The 17,384-nt window shown below is 43.1% G+C and overlaps 1 protein-coding gene across 1 annotated transcript; it reads right to left on the bottom strand.

Annotated features, from left to right (window-relative positions):
• Positions 1–6,086: 6,086 nt before the first annotated feature.
• On the bottom strand, positions 6,087–17,126 carry LOC131211888 (ubiquitin-conjugating enzyme E2 R2). The gene is made up of 6 exons (XM_058205556.1): positions 16,558–17,126; positions 15,556–16,168; positions 12,848–12,934; positions 12,525–12,757; positions 12,345–12,459; positions 6,087–8,388 (listed from the first exon to the last, which is right to left on the bottom strand). The coding sequence occupies exons 2-6, from the start codon at positions 15,730–15,732 to the stop codon at positions 8,275–8,277; spliced, it is 726 nt and encodes a 241-aa protein (XP_058061539.1). The 5' UTR covers positions 15,733–16,168; positions 16,558–17,126; the 3' UTR covers positions 6,087–8,274.
• Between the last annotated feature and the right edge of the window lie 258 nt (positions 17,127–17,384).

The following is a 17,384-nucleotide window of genomic DNA, read 5'->3' as shown; positions in this document are numbered from 1 at the left end:
CAGGACGAGAAATACAACTGACCCTTTGATACGACAAAGTTGAAGTAATGGGTCGTATAATTGAAATTCCAAAACTTCTTAATTTTGTCTTATACAAATTATTCCACATAGAAACGTGAGCAATAATGATGCATCGACTGGTGGCGTTTAAAAATATTTGTTGTACTGCTACACTCTGTGAGGTAGGATCTTATAAACGATCCTTGTCTTTTCGTAGTACTTCATTTTGATTCGAACGTTATTCGAAGGAGCTTAAGCTACGTTATTTTATGAATGGACAGCCAAACGAAAATGAAATAATTTATGAAACACTGCGCTTTATGGCATCTTCAGTTCTGGACAATTTTGGAATGGACCCGGCGACATGCTACTCGGAAAGTTTAGTTTTTCCTATTATTACCGAACCACGGAAAACCTCGTAAAAAGGCATAATCCACGGCGCAGCCTAACGCGGTGCGTGCGCTGATAGCAAGACCCCGTCGTTATTAGTATCAGAGACAGAACTTACTTTCCTTTGGGCGCGGCCGCAAGACAAGACAAGCGGTATGGATCAAACGGAACTGGAACGGAGAACGGCTTCGGTGAACAGGCCATGGTGTATGGTGGACTAAGCGCAAACTAAAGGGGAATAAACCACCCAAGGTAATGCGACGGTGTTTGTTCTAGCCAGTTACCAGCCGGACCGTGTAATGGCCGATTGTCTAGCCGCAGGTTCTTTTCGGACAGACGTTGTTTCGTTATGTTGGCGAAGCAACCTAATTCTATTTCGCATTTATTTCTTTATTTGAATTTCTTAACGTTTGGTTTGATTTTATTTTTCATATTAGAACTTTTTACATTTGTTTTTGTAATAGCTTAATTAAAATTGTTTTGTAGCGTGCGAGTAACGAAAGAAAATAATAAAATAATAACCCGTGCAAACCCGAGATTGGATTGAAAAGGCATTGCCATGCCACATCAGCACCAACGAACACTTTTGCAGCTTTACACTGGCCAATGAAACGTGCCGATTGCTAAATGCATCTTGCAGTCCTTATGCACCCCTCGGGGGGCCACTGGCAAACGGCAGGATGCCAGCCAGGATGATAACCAGCAGAGCGGTAGCCCAGCGTAGTATCAGAGATTGAGTGCCTAATCAACCAATAAAGCATGGCTCTTGGAATCAAGCCCGCGGCAAAGGACTCTTTCTTCCGCGAACGGAGCACAATGTCTGTCATTAGCCTACTCCATGCTGCTTGCGTTTAACCTCAAATACGGCCGCGCCATCGCAACGCAATCCGCATGCAGCTAGAGTGTGCGGATTGCGTAGTGTGTGGCTTGATCTCAGCGTGGCGCAACGTAGGAAGGGTTTCCGGTTTGCCTTCCCATTTTTTTCCCCCCGCATTTGGTAGCTTTTGTTCTATTCTCCGATTCCCCGCGAATCTCCGGCATCCTTTCTACGTTCTCTCTTCCTTTCGTTCATTGTTTCTCTCTTTTTTTAACTCTACCACTGTCGATGGCTGCACGGCGGCGGCGGTACTCTGTTTACTGAGTTCGGAAGATTCTTATTCATAAACCTGCCCAGCCGCCATCCGCCATCAGTCAGAGGGATCCGGCCGGCCGTTAAGTAGCGTCAGGACGTGCCGAGGCGCACCAACACGAGCATAATTGAGTGTGGAAACAATTCCCAACAACAACGACAAAAGGTCCTCAGAAAGGGAGTCGCGACCGAAGGGAGTGGCCCAGGAGAACGCCTCGACGGGTGCCTCTCGGGAATTGTGAACGAAAAAAACTGAAACTTCAGCAAAGGGTTAGGCTAACGCATTGAAAAGAAACAAAAACAAACGTAATGAATGGGAAAAAGCAAATCCAACCCAGCTTCTAACAAGAAGGCAGAGCGAGATGCTTAAAGTAATGAAATGTTATTGTAAATGACAATGTAAGCGAGCGAGTGAGTAAGTGGAGCAAAGCTTACTGATTACTGAGCTGATTACATGTGATAGAAAGTCACAAGACATTCCTGTTAAATACGAAATTCGTCCTTTATACCTGACTGACTATTCAATTTACATTTCATCTGTTCGTTCTTGTATGCTATACGTTGCATAAATTAAGCTGGAAATGTCTGCAAGGGAAAAAAAGTCAAGCATAACTCAGAAATAAAGTTTTAATTAAACGAAAGAAGCGCGACTGAAACACATTGCTTGGGTCCAAGCCTGGCGGCTACGTGGATGCTCCATCACTGCAAATAAAAAGGTCTTAAAATCGATAAATTATTAATAGTACTCCATTTTTCGTGAGCTATGCCAGCTGGGCTCTGCCGGGAAAAAAATGGCTGGCAATAATTCTGCTTTGCCGATCAAGATGCGTCAAGGAAAGGGCAACGCTTTTACGCGTTCGTGATCGCGTAATTACCGCTCATCCAACGCGCAAGGCTCTGAACGCGTCAGAACTCTTTCGCGCTCGATTCAATCGATCAGCCATCGATGAGTGAATTATTTAATTGAACACTTGCTCTTGGGGTCGATGGCGAGCAATTTATTAAAGTTAAAGTGCATGCTCGGCGCATCGGCTGCACACCGGTGTGACCCTACTGGAACAATAAATTGTTTTATTACCGTGCACTTTGCGTTGATGAAGATTATTCGCTTCACTGGCAGAATAAGTGGCAGTTAGCCTCGCTTCGTATTATGAAAACGACGAGCCTTCCACAACAGAAAATGAAGCACATTTTAGCATTATTTATGACTGTATCTCCTAATTGATGCATTATAAAAATACACTCGACGTGCTCTGCAGAAACGGTACATGGTCGGAATTTCAACACCATAAGCTGCGTGACGATTTCAAAGCCGGGCATACAAAGTAAATTTGTATGTTTTCGACGACAACCCCACATATAGTTTGGCTTCCGCGGGGCTAAACCCATCGACCGATGAAACGAGAGATCAATGTAGATGTTGCCGAGTCACTACAAACTTTATCAGTCATCCCATTTTTATCAAATTTGTTTTTTTTTTGTGAAAGCAAATCTAAATTCTTCTTATTACCTTTCGCAAGTTTGAAGAACTCGCAAGGATTCAACTAGAAGTATTGAATTGAAAATTGATACGATTGTATTGAAAATGCTACAAGGCGAAAAGCAATTAAATAATCTTAGCTGGAAGTTGTGTGAGATTCACTTGACGATCACTTTGTTCGTTTCTTTTTAGACTTCCGGCATAGTACGAACATAAAGCAACATAACGGTGTGCAAATAGCAGTGGCCCCCGGATTTGCAGCCCCATGTCTGAATTTTATGAGCAACAGTTGAGCAGTGAATTCGTATCCTTTGTGTACTCTGGGCTTACAGTGACACACGAACCGTACCGTTCTCCTCGGCATTTGCTAGTTCTGTATTCAACAACTTGAACTCACTTCAGTCTCTCGAGAGCAGGCGTTGGCCGCACTATCACCGTTCTTCCGCAGTGGATGCTCTCCAAATCGTTGCAATGCATGGACCGAAAAGCCGAACCAAAAGCTGGTTGTATGGTAGGTAGGTGGTGTATGGTCTTGCTAGCTTGGGAAAGCCAACTGAACCGACAACCCGACAATCCTTTGCCAGGAAGTAGAATCACGGCCGATGGAAGAGAGAAGACGAGATCTTTGAACCCTGACTTCTCTGGAAGCTTCTGGTTGTTGAGGGTAACAAAACTTAAATCTTTGCATCCTGATTGTTCAGAAGCGAAAGGGTGGTCTGGACCTTCTAAGCCAAACTACTACACAGGCCAGGCGGATGGGGCGACCCGAGGATGACGGTGAGGAATAGTCCTGCTAACACTTGTCTATCTTTGGCGCTCACAAGTAAAATTACATCGTCTAGAAGCATTGCCAAAACCATTGCCTCCGTGGCACGTAAATCGGAAAAAGCAATGTCATTAAATTAACTCTTTGGAAATATTTTCAAACTTTGGAAAATTACATCGTCTAAAACAGATACCCAGTATGCGTCATTGTGCACATCATCCCGGAAAGACCGGAAACGAGCGAAACAAACGTAAGCCTGCGGCCGGCCAGTGCTTAGCTTGCTGTCTCTGGAAGAGTTCAATGAGACCGGGGTTGTTAATCCTGACACCTTAATCCGGGATAAATCATATGAAAATTTAATGGTTCCATTTCCATATTTACTCTAATGACTGCATCCGAACGGCCCATCTTAAAGGGGGGTGGCCAAAATGAGGGTGAATAGTATGGGCCCAGTATGTGCTAGTGGCTTAAAATGCATCCGCCTGCGGTGCCGCCTCGACGGTGCCGCCTGCGTAGTAAGTGGTGATCCATAAATTGCAAGGTTGCACAAGGAGCGCAAAGGACACGATGGCGGTGAATATTTATGATTGAGCCAACGCGTTGCCACAAACCAGGAACTTGCTTTCCAGCTCCTTTCGCTCTCGGCCGCCTCTGTCTATCAGAACTGTTTGAGACCCTTAAGCACGGTCATATCTGTTTAACTTTGGAGCAGGAAAATCCAGAACAAATTTCTCCTCAAAAAATTCCGCAGCTGGCCAATAAACACCGTTCGCAGAATCCGTACTTTAAACACACTCGTAAGACGCAGCGCTGTGATTTTCAAACACCCACGATTCGATTGGCTTCACGTGCTGAGTAATGGAGATTAATGTGGTTTATCTATCGCTGGTGCGGGCTGGTGCTTCACTGTAAACAGCCCGTTTTTGAGTGGAGGGGCTCTTTCTTAACTAGACTCCATTTTTTCCACCATTATTATCTGTCTTGGTGCTAAATTTTGGAAAGTGGAAGTGTTTATCCAGACGATCGATCAATGGATCGATTGCAGCGAAGTGACGGGGAAAGGTCACCGTTAAGTGGCGAGAATTTATAGCCGCTCGTTGGGCTTGCAGACGCCGGGAAAGTGATAAAATATTTCCAAGCAATGAGCGCAGGCGAGAAATCTCGAAACAACCATACATTTTTGTGACAGGTCCCAGTTAGGTTAGCTGTGTTTTAAGACACGATAAACTTATTATTATCATAGTTAGAATCCCAAACAACCATGGGACGGTAAACATTTTCATTTGGGACTCATTTCTACGGTATAGTAAAAGGGAAGAAAAAGTCATCACGATGCTATCACCAGGCGCTGGGTTTCGTGTAGTTATGTGTTTTTAGAGGCGCACCTTCAAAAAGGGCCGTCTCAAAAAGGAAGCGGCCTGGGCGGCATCTTTGAGGTTCGGCGTACGCGAGCGAACGGGGAGGAATGTTTACTTTATAGGAAGAAAAACTAAAAATTTGGAACACCAAATTGACTCCCGGTGCAGTAACTGCTTTAATGTAGTCGCCGCTACCGCTGTTGATCGGGATGAACCAGATTGTGTTCCAGATTGATGTTACCAAGTGTTGTGAACGGGTTCGGGTTATGCCGATGGGGGCAGTTTTTTTTCTGGCACAACTCCTATGGAATTGGTATAGAGAGAGAGAGAGAGAGTTGCATTGAACACTTGGTGTTTATTTTTCTTAGAATGAACGTGGGTGCGTTGTTTGACTGGAGCCCTCTAGCAGCATTCGTCGGCAACGTGAACATAAAATATATTTACGGCAACATGAACGTTGTTGCCTTGCTCTTGTTGCAGATCGGAACGTTCGGCGGTTGTTCCTTCGCTAATATTTGGCTCAAAGCGATTAGGAACGCAATTAATTTATGGCTGCGCCAAATCCAAAAAAACAAAATCTCTGCAGCGTGCCAAAGTCGTGTCAAAGATGACCAGTAGCAAAAAGAAAATAAATTCTTTTTCAGCAGAATTAGCAGAACACTGAAAACGTTGATAGTATTTATGGTCCCGAGACTCCAAACCAAAAAAACCGTTAAGTCAAATCGATTGTGGCAAACGGTACAAGCGATCAGTTTTAAGCAATGGGAGCCAAATTTTGTTGCTCCAGGACAACGCTAGGGCAAACACATCTATCGGTTCAGTTCCCGTGAACACCATTGTTTACCAGCAACGAATATATACTCACATGTAGTTTGTATCCAGCGTCTTTCACCTATCTAAACCATTTTGAAATCAATTAAAAGCACAAAGACAAATGTGTTGAGAAAATTCTCTTTATATCGCAAATAAGATAAAATGGTGTTCAGTTACTTAACGCTGGGGATTATATTAGCTTTGCTTGGTGTGTGTTTCAGAGGTTGGCTAAGCAAAACCGTTGGGAATCGTGATCAGCGCCACTTATGAACAACGTGTAGCAACTCAATATAGGCGTCCCCCCTTCGCTAGGGAGTGGCCAGGCAAAAACGATAAAACAAATTAAAACCGATGCTAGCAAAGGGAACCGAAACGAAAAGACGGCTGAAGCTGAAACCATCTTCAGTTTGTGTTGTGCCACCCAGCAATTGTCAACAGTAGCTTCTTGTACCTTGTCCAGTAACTTACTTTTAATTCCAAATCGTTTTTAGATTACGGTGAAATTACTGTTGGGTTGTATTTTCTATTGCACATTTACCTCTTTTACCATCTGGTACTCGGCCAAATGGGAACCTGATGCTGACACCGTGGGATTCCATCGTTCTAACCGTGGCCGGTTGGAAAGCGAAGTCACGATTCGCTCGATTAAAACTATTGTAAATTTGTCAGTTTTCCTTGGTACCACACAACTTGGTACTGCTTTGGGTTTCTTTAGTTGGTTTAGCTTTTTGTCGCCAACAATCATCTAGGATTTTGTTTTCGTTTTATTGCTTCTAAAGTGTAGCTCTCTTTGCGCATAATGTCTTTCTTCCTGTTCAACCGCAGACTGACTTACTGCTTGATAAGTGGTTCAACCAACCCTGATTCTGCGGGGTCGATACCGGGCCACAAGGTGCGCTATAATATTTGCCAATTACTTATTTAGTTACGGTTCCGGCCTGGGGAGAGATAATAATCTCCCCGCACGGATGCAACAGATGTGCTTGGATAACAACGATCACCAATAGTGTTGGTGATGATGAAAATAAAGAGAGAAAGCGAAAGGATTGAAAACTTGAATACTTTTATATTTACATTGGAGCGCTCATGAAATGAAACAAAGTAGAAAAGTTTCTCAGGAAGGTAAAGGCAAAGAAACAGAAAAAAGAGGTAAGCAACTGTTTGTATTAAATCTGTTATATATCTATCAGTAGACTTTACTCACTCGTTTCTTCGATTTCACTACTTTTCGTTTGTGGTTCGCAAACCCTATAGCTTGAGCTTATGTCTTTCTATGCCACTTTCTCAAATCGCAAATTTCAGAAACAATCAGCAGCAAGTCTGAACTCCGTAGCAATTGCTTATTGATGTTCGTCGTGACATATCGACGGTGCGGTAGGTTGCTTTGATGGTTGGCTTAGATGATTGAATCTTTCTATGTCATTCCGATAAGAATAATACACTAGAGTTCCGCCAGACAACATCTGTTGCATGATGTCCTTTTTAAATTCCTTCTTTTTCAAATACCGAAACTGATACTGATCTGTTCAGGGCTTGCGTAGGAATTCTCTGAATTTTTGTCTGCTCGACTCTTTTGCCGTGATGATGTCGCTTTGAACTCTCTACAACTATATGCACTTTAATTGGCTTATTGCCACATCCGGAACATAACTGAACGCAATTGATTAGTTTAAGAATCACCTCACCAACATCACACGGCTGTAAAGTTTTCCCATCAGTGGATCTGGTCATTCATCAATAGGTTTGTTTCAATCACTGACCATCTCGCTCAAGGTCTAACGAAAAAATGGAAAAGGGTGAAGGTACTATTTAGCGGGTCCTTTTCTCGACAGCTCTATGATCGTTTCAGTGCTACTAAAATTTTATTTACTGTTAATTTCATTTTCCAGCAATGAGTTCTTTGCTCGACCATAGAAGAACAGCACAGTTGCAGTGAAATATACCGGTACATTGATTTGGCAAACGGATACTCGACATTCCTGCTCTGCGTTGGTATGCTAACGGTCAGATGAGATGAACTTTTTGTAATTCATAACAAGAGTGATGCCAACCCATCTATCGAGGCCACTGTACTCTTTCTTTCCCGACAAACTCTTTCAATCAACTACTACACTACTTGACGCCAGTTCACAATAAACCTAGAAAACTGCGTCTTCCTTATCGCTGTTTCTCTCTCCCTCTCGCTGTTTCTCTTTTATCCTTCTCTATCCCTCTCTCTCTCTCTCTCTTCTACCCAATCTCTCTCTAACCCTCGCTCCATCTTTCGCTGTATCTCTCACTCTACCTGTCCCTATCTCTTTCTATTTCTGGCTTGGTTTTACGCGACCGATGCTCCACGTTAGGATTCACCGTTGCCACTGTCGTCTCCGTCGGCGTAAGATTCAACCGACGCGTTGTCATCGTCTTCCGTGTCCAGATCGTAATCATCATCGTAGAAATCGGTCATATCGAGCTGGAACAAAGCAAAACGGATACGGTAAATTTAACGCACTGTCGAAATGGTTGCAAAACAACTGTTCTGGGCCACAGTGTTTTGCTGCCGCGGACCTAATGGGACGAGATTCAACAAACTGCTCGTGCGTTGAAGAATGAAGTAGCAACATAATTTTCCTAATGAATGAACATATTTCCAACGCTCGAGCCCGGTGCTGTTGGCGAACGGAAAGAAATCGCTCCGTTTCTTGTCATGACATCTGAAGAAACGATTCCAGCGAAGTTTTTGCTATCGATTACCGACATTCGCCCAAACTTCTCTTGGGCCAACTGTCTTTGTGGCGGTGCTGTTGCTGTTTGTTCAAATCTTGCACGGATTGGGCGTTCTTGCTTATTTTGTTTTGTTTGTATCCTTAACACGCGAGGGGACCACTGAACGCCGCGCGGAAGGTTGTACGCCTGTGACATATGATGCGTGAAAATGCAACCCATAATACTCCTCCGGCCTCGTAACCCCGAATCGCAGGGCTCTGTAACGGTGTTCCGTCCCCCCCGAAGCAGATTTGTTCATTGGGTGAAAAGGCGCACATTTCGCCCGCGCTGGTCTGGTCGGACTGGTGGTAAAGTCACTAACAAATGTGTTGCTATTTGTATAACGTTGTTACCATGGGACGGGTCGCAGTCCGGTGGCAATAATCCCTTTGGGACTCATTTGCAGTTACTGCGAATGTAGTTAACGCCACCGAGCTCCGAGCAAAAGGACAACAAGACATTAGGTGATGGTGATGCTGCACTTATGGGAATATGCTCAGCCGGAGGAGTAAGAATTTTGCAGCGTTCATTAGTGCGGGTTACGGTACCCTGGTGATACTTTGACATTATTTGTTTGAACTTAGGTTGTACCATTTAACTTTAAACAATTTTCAGTGATCGATGCTATGGCAGAGCAACAATAGGAAAACGGTTACGTTGTTATGTCCATTTCAAACCATCCTTTCTGTACGTTGCTTTATGTTTTATCTAAACGAGGTTCCCATAAATATCGGCGTACGAAGAAAAGTTATAAAAAAAAAAATATTGGTTCACTCTTCCAGAGAAGGATCGTTGATGATTATAACTATCTGTCTGCACACTGTTGCAGCGCTTTACGTACGGCATACGGATGTTATATGGCAATGAAAACACTGTATACGGTCATGACTCTATCTCAGCAATAAACTACCAGCAGGCTCCATAGAAAGAGAAGAAAAATCTCCCCAAACAACCGTCGTAAATGGCATGCTTCTGGTGGAAGCTTCGTATCTGCAGGCTGCAGCGTGCAAGGAAGGATCGCCAACTGGCACAACTCTTACGCGGATTGGCATCATTTTTTCGAACGAAGTTATTTCTATAATTAATATAAATATACAGTAATTTTTCATTCGTTCACTGCGCCACCACCGATACGCGGCTCCTGATTCGCGCGGGTTTCTTTTTACAGTTGTGTGCGAAGCTTCCCAATTGCCATCACACGCGCGCAGGAAGCTATGCCTCAGCGTCAATGGAGAAAGAAAGTGGAGATGACGAAGCCAGGAAGGCCAATACAATTTATAATCCCCACCGTCTGCGTGGAGCTCATGGCGACGGAAGAAGAAATAGATGTTGCGAAACACAAGGGCGTACAGAATAAGTGTGATATAGAAGAGACGATGTACATCTTGGGTCAAAATTAGACAGGATGGATTAGCTTTCATAGTGTGTCATAAACGACAGGAGCATACAGAGATCGTATAAAGAGAACTCATCAATCCCTCCGCAGATCGCACGTAACTGCGCTACTCTAACAACCTTACGTGTCGATTTTTATTCATTGAAATAGATACGAAAAAGATTAATTTCGAACGAGAAGGTAGGAAGATTTTGGTCCGAAAAGCATTCGCAAGGTTTGGAGCTGTTCAAATAACTCATTCAAAATATACAGTGTCTCTGAAATTAATTTCACTTCAGTTCGATATCGGGGAAACATGTAAATTATTTACTATTTTGTATTTTTACTGAAACTAGTTTGGCTAAATGGTTTAATTTAACACTAGAATGCTAATACCGAATTACTTCCTGCTATCAGTAACTGCTGCTCACTGGCGCCAAATCGCGCCAAAGTTAAGATGAACCAAAATAGAAAGTAAGCATGCCGCACAAGCACAAGATAAGCTTTCTCGAGAATTAAGATAAAAGCAGCATAAAGCATACCATTTTGTGATTGCCATTTGCTTTGCGTTTTCCATTCCATTCCAATTCCATCCATTACAAAAATCGAAACCATTTTAACAATTACAGATATATTGCAAAATCATGTTGTCCGAAAGAGCATAAAGACTGATTGTAGTAAATGTAGCTATAACAACTTTGTATGTGCTTAACGTAGATGAATGTACGTGATTAGCGTTTCTTTCCTTTATAAATACGGGGACTGGGACTCTTCTTTTAAAATCATTTCTCTTTTGAAGCTTGTTGATTAGCTTTCCATTCCTAGGCGCAACCCAACCGGTTCTTCTGATATACGTATCGAACCGTTACTCTATATAATCATGTTAACGCATTGTAGACGATGGTCGTGATCGCTTCCGGTCGCAACCAACATCAGCACCAGTGAACAAAACCTGATTTTCCTAAGATTTGACGTTGCCAAGAAAGCACGCCAACATAATGGTAGTTGGCAAAATTGGAAAACATTCTGCCCTAATATTCTCCACGGGAAGCTCACAAGAAAAATCGCTAAAACGGCAACGATAATCGCACATGAAGATGGTTCTTGTTTGGAGTGATGGTAAAACCCTTGCAGGGTGAAATTGACACAATCTGTGGCCGACCAACCAGACTGTTGCAAAACGGTAGAAATTGAGAGGGTCTGCAGGACTCTCTCATTTTGGCTCCGAAAGAGGTCTGGGTTAACGGAGACAGGGAACCGTTTGAATTCCTAGACGTGAAAATGGTTATTGTTATTAGCATTCTTCCTAACGGCCAGGGGGTTTGTTCTTCAGCTTGCCAACAAAGCAGCACATAAGCCTTATTCTTTCATGCAAGACGACCGTCAGGCAGAAGTAAAAAGAGGAAATAATACTTTGCCCATAAAAGAAAATTGCGTTTAATATTCCACAACCCCGTTCACACGGCTCGGATGTTGCAATATCGCTTGCAAGTGTGCTTTACACCCGTCGGAGACGAATGTATCAAATAACTAAACCATCGATCTTCTCATCAATTCAAATGAGCGAGAAGCATTGGTTTCGCTTCTAAAGGATGTGTAAACATGTCTGAAACAATCAGCAGACCTCTTGACATCCGCTACGGCATTTCTCGTTTCTCGTTCGCTTTACTGTTTCGCGATATTACGGGACGGCAAACAGAACGAAGCACGAAGAAAGATTATGTCAAGTCGAAAGTATAATAACGATGTACGCGATCAGATTTTCAATAAACAATTGAGTTATTTGCTTAATGATTTATTTGTGGAGTGAACTTCAAACCCTCGTAACGTGAGCGCAGAACACAGTTTGTGCCTTCAGTTGAACGACGCGTATTAGTTTGCTAGTAGACGATGTCCAACAATGTTGTGAATGCCAATGTTGGGACCCTGCATTCCTTAGGTTAACAAAGCTTGAAAAGAAGGTACGTGTTAGCGGAAACAAATTCTGTCTTAGGGTCTGACGAAGCATAATCGATTGTGTTGCAAAGTTATTGCACGCAACTCTTGGGTCACTTTTGGTGCAGGTAAACTTGGGTTTGGGTGTCGTTTCACTATATCAACTTTTTATTGCTAAATTGTACAGTATTTGTACAATATATAAGCGCTGTTATTAGTTGAACCTAGTTAGGTTATTAGGGCAAACCTAGATTACCCCATTCAATGAATTTGCATAGACCAGAGTAATCCAATGATTGAATTAGTGGTGCTACTTTAATATGATCAAAACCGTAGCTATAATTTTGACCTACCTGAGGTTCCTGGCCACTAGGTTTCGTTTTCGACTTGATGCAATATTCTTCTAAGGTGAGCGGCACAATGATTCCTTCCTTTTCGGCTTCAGCTTTAGCAGCCTGTGCTTGTCGCCTAAAATTATAAAACATCGTTGATTAGTCTAAAAGTACGGCCAACCGTGGAGTGGCCTCTAGTACCTGATTATGTTTGGATATTCGTTGTCTTTGCCGTGCGAATCTCGCCATCTCCGGTACATCACGGATGCGTCAACGTTGGCTGGAGAGTATGTGTTCGGTTCGTTAAGCAATGAGATCACGGACAGTAGGATTGTGCGAACGTTTTGTGTTGGATTCCATCGTTCGCAGGGAAGCTCGCCGCTCTGCGGATCATCGACCGGGGGATGTAAGATCGATATACAGAGATCGCCGTTCTGTAAGGAAGTAACAATGGAAAGTTTCACCAATAATTAGTAAGAATGAGAGCGTGGCACAAATGGGCCACCATCGCCCGGAGTACATACCTCGTACACATTTGGGTGCCAAACTTTTGTCAAAAATCGTATCGAAGGAGGAGAATATGGATAGTCTGGAGGAAATTTCATATGAGCCTGGAAAAGGAAAATAAAAATAAAGGTATCATCAGAACCATGAGTATTAGTTAAACAAGATAAATATATAAAGAAATAAGACAGGGAAGCTTTGACCAGCAACACGGCTGTTAAAGGCACAGTTCACACGTGCAACTTCCAATCTCGATTACCGCGCGTGACGCAAGTACTCATATAGTAGATAACGTTGGCATGTTTTTGTCATGAATGTAAAATAAGCCTATCGAAGATGCATCACTCGAAAAATCCCCAACCATCGAGGGCCTTTAGTAAAACACACAATCGTAGTATTTTGACTAGTCGCTAATCTTGCCAACCACAATCGGCACGGTGTCCCTCTGTTTGCGTGCTTAATGACGGGCCTCGGTCCTCGAACCATAAATCAGCAACATAGTATTCAACGTAGCATCATTCTGAAACCCACAATCGCTGCACAACATTGCGAAGAATACGCGCATAATAATATAACAATGAAACTATTTATTTATTAACGCATGTTATCTTTATGTTGGATAGCTTTCAAAGTTGCTACCAACATTTAATACAAATATAAAATAGCAAAAGTATGCAAATTCTCCATTTTAAAACGAAACACTTTTCAACATCAACATGTTTGAAGTTATCAAAATTTTGAAATTAATTCAAAAATCAATGAACAGATGCGTATTTTAACATTTTTAGCATTAATAAGGTTGTATGTTGTAAATTTATAAACATTTTAATTGTTTTCAATTCTGCCCTTTTAACAATGTCCGTTTTCATGTGGTAAGTGGACCACCCGAAGATATGGGCGAACAAGATAACGAAGTGCGCATTACACACTGTCAACCACGTCACAACCAACAACCGGTAAAAGCAGTTTCATACGCAAGCAATAACAATAAAAGAAAAATAACCAAACGTAGAGAACAAACTGCAGAAGTAATAAGAACAGATTCACACAAGACAACAGCAACAGAAACATCCTTCATTAACTATATGAACTAACAATATCGAACACGTAAAGCACGTGGCACTACAGGCACACTAGGTAAATAAAAATGATAATTGCTGCAGTTTAAATTGCAAAAAACATTGTGAAGAAAATAGTGAACAAGTTTTCGAAACGAATATAACAAAACAATTGATTTTCAATCGAAATGTTAGGCCATGTAATATGACAACGACATCTATTGATTGCATTCTTTTCATAGGGTACTACGAAAGAACCCGTAACAGCGGTATAGTGAAACTTCCGGAACATGTACCGGATCAGGAAAAATCCCTTTTGCACTTTTCCGGTCAGTTCGACAGATGTCGAGCATAATCAATTAGCACTCTAAAAATAGATCCTTATGTCCGTGGGCTCACGCCAACGACGACGCGGAAGTACGGACGATGTAACTTTGCAGTGCTCGCGCACTTTCCTCGCCTTAGTTCGACCAACAAACCAGTGGTATGTGTGCTAATCGAGACATGGCAGTTTTGGGAATGGTAGTTCCGCTTTGTTGTGAATCACGTGCATAGGTGCCAAGGTTGTCTTAGCGAGAACACAAGCAGAAATTGTTTTATTTTTCATCCCGTTACATAGCCGCCAACAATTCGGACCGTGCGCGATCATCGTCAGCGAATTGCAATGATCAATCCGGCTTATTCTATTACTGCATAAATCGATTGATTTGCGTTACTTTTGCGTGACGGATTAAACATAATTTAAAATCAATAACCGACAGAGCTTAAACATTCACATCAGTCAGTGTAGAAGTTAGGAAGAACCTAGCCTTTAAATTTCAGACACCTTATTGGGCTGATACCGGAACAAGTATCTTTAAGCTACGAACTCACTCTGTCCAGCCTGTCCGCGACATGGCCGCACAAATACAACCATGCTCGATTGTAGTAAATCGTGTCCGACCACTGCGAATTATAGATCAGCGGTGGGCTAAGGGGGCAGTAAAACTACTTCAGCAACGCAACGCGTCGCGTTCCAAGGCTGTTGGACTGTGCGCAACACGCTCTCGTAATGATCTCGCTACATTCCTCTGATGAAGGAATCGCGAGTAGAAGACCTTAGCTCGATGATCATGCTTTTCCTCGTATTTGTCCGTGTTTGGTTAGCTTGCAATGCAAAACCTTTATACGAAGGCTGCAGACGAGAAGCACTGAGAACGGAGGGGTTTTGGCTCAACAGTCGTTTCGTAAATTGCCCCCGCTTGCTTGCGATCGCCATTGGCAGTCAATCGGTAAACGATCGATTGCAGGATAGCATTATGGGATAGGGTGCTTTGTGGCGAACGTGAAACGATCTTGCGATCGTCGCTATAGTTTTACATTATTTCCTTTCTGTGAAACAGAGAGAATTTCAAAACAAGCACAACACATGCACACATTCCACTCATTCACGTTTCTTTCGCAACCCTTTAGATCGGCAGCCCGTAAAATCGAAGATGTTTCACAAAGAAACACAAAGCTAATAGACTTTCACCGAGGATCGCACCCTTAGACAGCAGATCAGTTTGTGTTGCACCTACGCGGTTTTCTAAACATATTGAACGTGCGTTTTTCTTGTGCTCCTTATTGGATGTGGCACTTTTGGTGTAACATGATGACGAGCACCGTATTTCAAAACGTTGTTTACTCACCTTGAAGTAGCCGCCTTGGTAAAGGGTGTCGGGGGGCCCAAAAATTGCCACTTCCCACTCGAACAGATTGTCCTCGTTGAGCAGCTTCACGCGGAAACCCTCGACTGGCTCCTCCTGGAGGCTTTTGTACTCCAAGGATAGTGCCCGAACGGCGGAACTCGACGGTGTGGCAGTCATTGTGAATTGATGTGTTCGACGGTGGCGGTGCTCTGAAGACTGCTAACGGCAAACGATCTGACGCTCTGCCGTGAATATCGGACTGTACGGATTAGCGAGGAAACAAGCAAAAGACCCAACAACGCACCAGGCTACAACCACTGCCCGTTTTCGTTGTGGTCCTTCGTTGCCGTAAACGAACGTTCACTAAACACCGTCGTCGTCCTAGTCACTGAGCACTAGCGCACTGAAGATTTCAACAGACGATTGCACCGTTCCGACCACAACACGCATCGGTCAGCTGCCGTTTCCGTGTGTTTTGGCTGCTGTTGCTGCTGCTACTACTACAATATCCGATTGCTTCACTTGAAATAAACTGACTGCAAATTCACTTCCGCTGGTGGCAGATGACGGTACACTTTTCGCCTATCGTCGCCGCGCCACGGAAGATCTGTATCTAAAACGAGATCAATGTCGCGAAATGGATTACTTTAGAGTATGAGAGAGTGCATTGTGTGTGGATCATCACGCCATTTGCAGACGGGTCACGAACGAATTGGACAAAGAAGTACTGTTTTTCCAACACATGGACACGCGTTCCTTCTGCCCCGATTCGGTGATGGTAGTGAGAAAAGTAAAAATGAAAATTGTGTGCCAAACTCGATTTCCATCGTGCTGGCAGCGAAGGGTCTCGCGGCCATTTGGGTACAAGGCCATCGTTTTAAAACGGAAATATAGTTTCATTGGCAAAGCAGGAATAAGTTCCACTAGAAGCGATTCGCTTTCCCGTGTGTGTAGATTTTGATGCTTGAGGAATAAAAATAAAAACAATGGCGGACATTTTACCTGGTGACTCGCGATCTCCTTTTCGCATGCACTCTCCGTCGTTTGCTTCCGCCTCTGTCGCACCGCTTCGAGTAGCAATCACTCCGCCTCACTCACACTAACGGACGACGGACGTTCAGGAAAATATGCTCGCCACAAATGGGCACAGAGAAAACGCAGCAAACCGAGAGCTTGATCGATCGACGGTGACGGAGTTCGAATCTTCAACGAATAGCATATAATATGCGCGTTGGGCTTTCCCTTGAACGGAACGCTTCCGCGGAATTGCACAAACAAACCACTGACTCAACGCGACTCCGCAGTGAACCCAACTCACTTCCAACTGGTTTTGCTCGATACGCACTCACAGCGCACGACGACCTCGCTCGGAAGAGTTTTTTCCGTAAACGCTGTCTCTTGCGTAGCAGAACAGATCGACACCAACAGTGAAGCTGTTTTCACACGTTAAACTTGTTATTTCACGCTCAATTAATGATTTTTCACCCAAAGGCTCCTGTGCGTGCTCGAAAATGGTGGCTGAAAGCAAATGCTTTTGCGAAAGTTCCTTTATTTTGACAACAAAGGCAAACGCGACGAATCTTCTCGCGAATAACGTGCTATAAAATAAAATAAAATATTTTGCTATAAAATAAGCTTTGTCAGAATGGCCAGAGAGTGACAAATGAAATGACAAATGTCAAAAAATAGAATTATATTTTAACATCGAATGTTTTGAAACTTCGATTATTGTGAGAAAAGTTCCTCTGGAGCGATGAATTTCGTAAAATCTTCCTCGTATTTCGTAAAATCTTTTGTGTTCTTTAATTAAACAAAATTTTGAACGCTTT

This window comes from Anopheles bellator, chromosome 2 (assembly GCF_943735745.2).
Source record: "Anopheles bellator chromosome 2, idAnoBellAS_SP24_06.2, whole genome shotgun sequence".
NCBI lineage: Eukaryota > Metazoa > Arthropoda > Insecta > Diptera > Culicidae > Anopheles > Anopheles bellator.
The sequence above is the reverse complement of the archived record's forward strand: the minus strand, read 5'-3'. Positions and strand labels throughout refer to the sequence as shown.

Excerpts from the sequence above, each read along its gene's own strand:
- LOC131211888 (XM_058205556.1), bottom strand. The coding sequence starts at position 15,732 with ATGACTGCCACACCGTCGAGTTCCGCCGTTCGGGCACTATCCTTGGAG. Across the intron at positions 12,935-15,555 it reads ACCAAGGCGGCTACTTCAAG|GCTCATATGAAATTTCCTCC; the intron begins GTGAGTAAACAA and ends TTCCTTTTCCAG. Across the intron at positions 8,389-12,344 it reads CTAGTGGCCAGGAACCTCAG|CTCGATATGACCGATTTCTA; the intron begins GTAGGTCAAAAT and ends GCTTTGTTCCAG.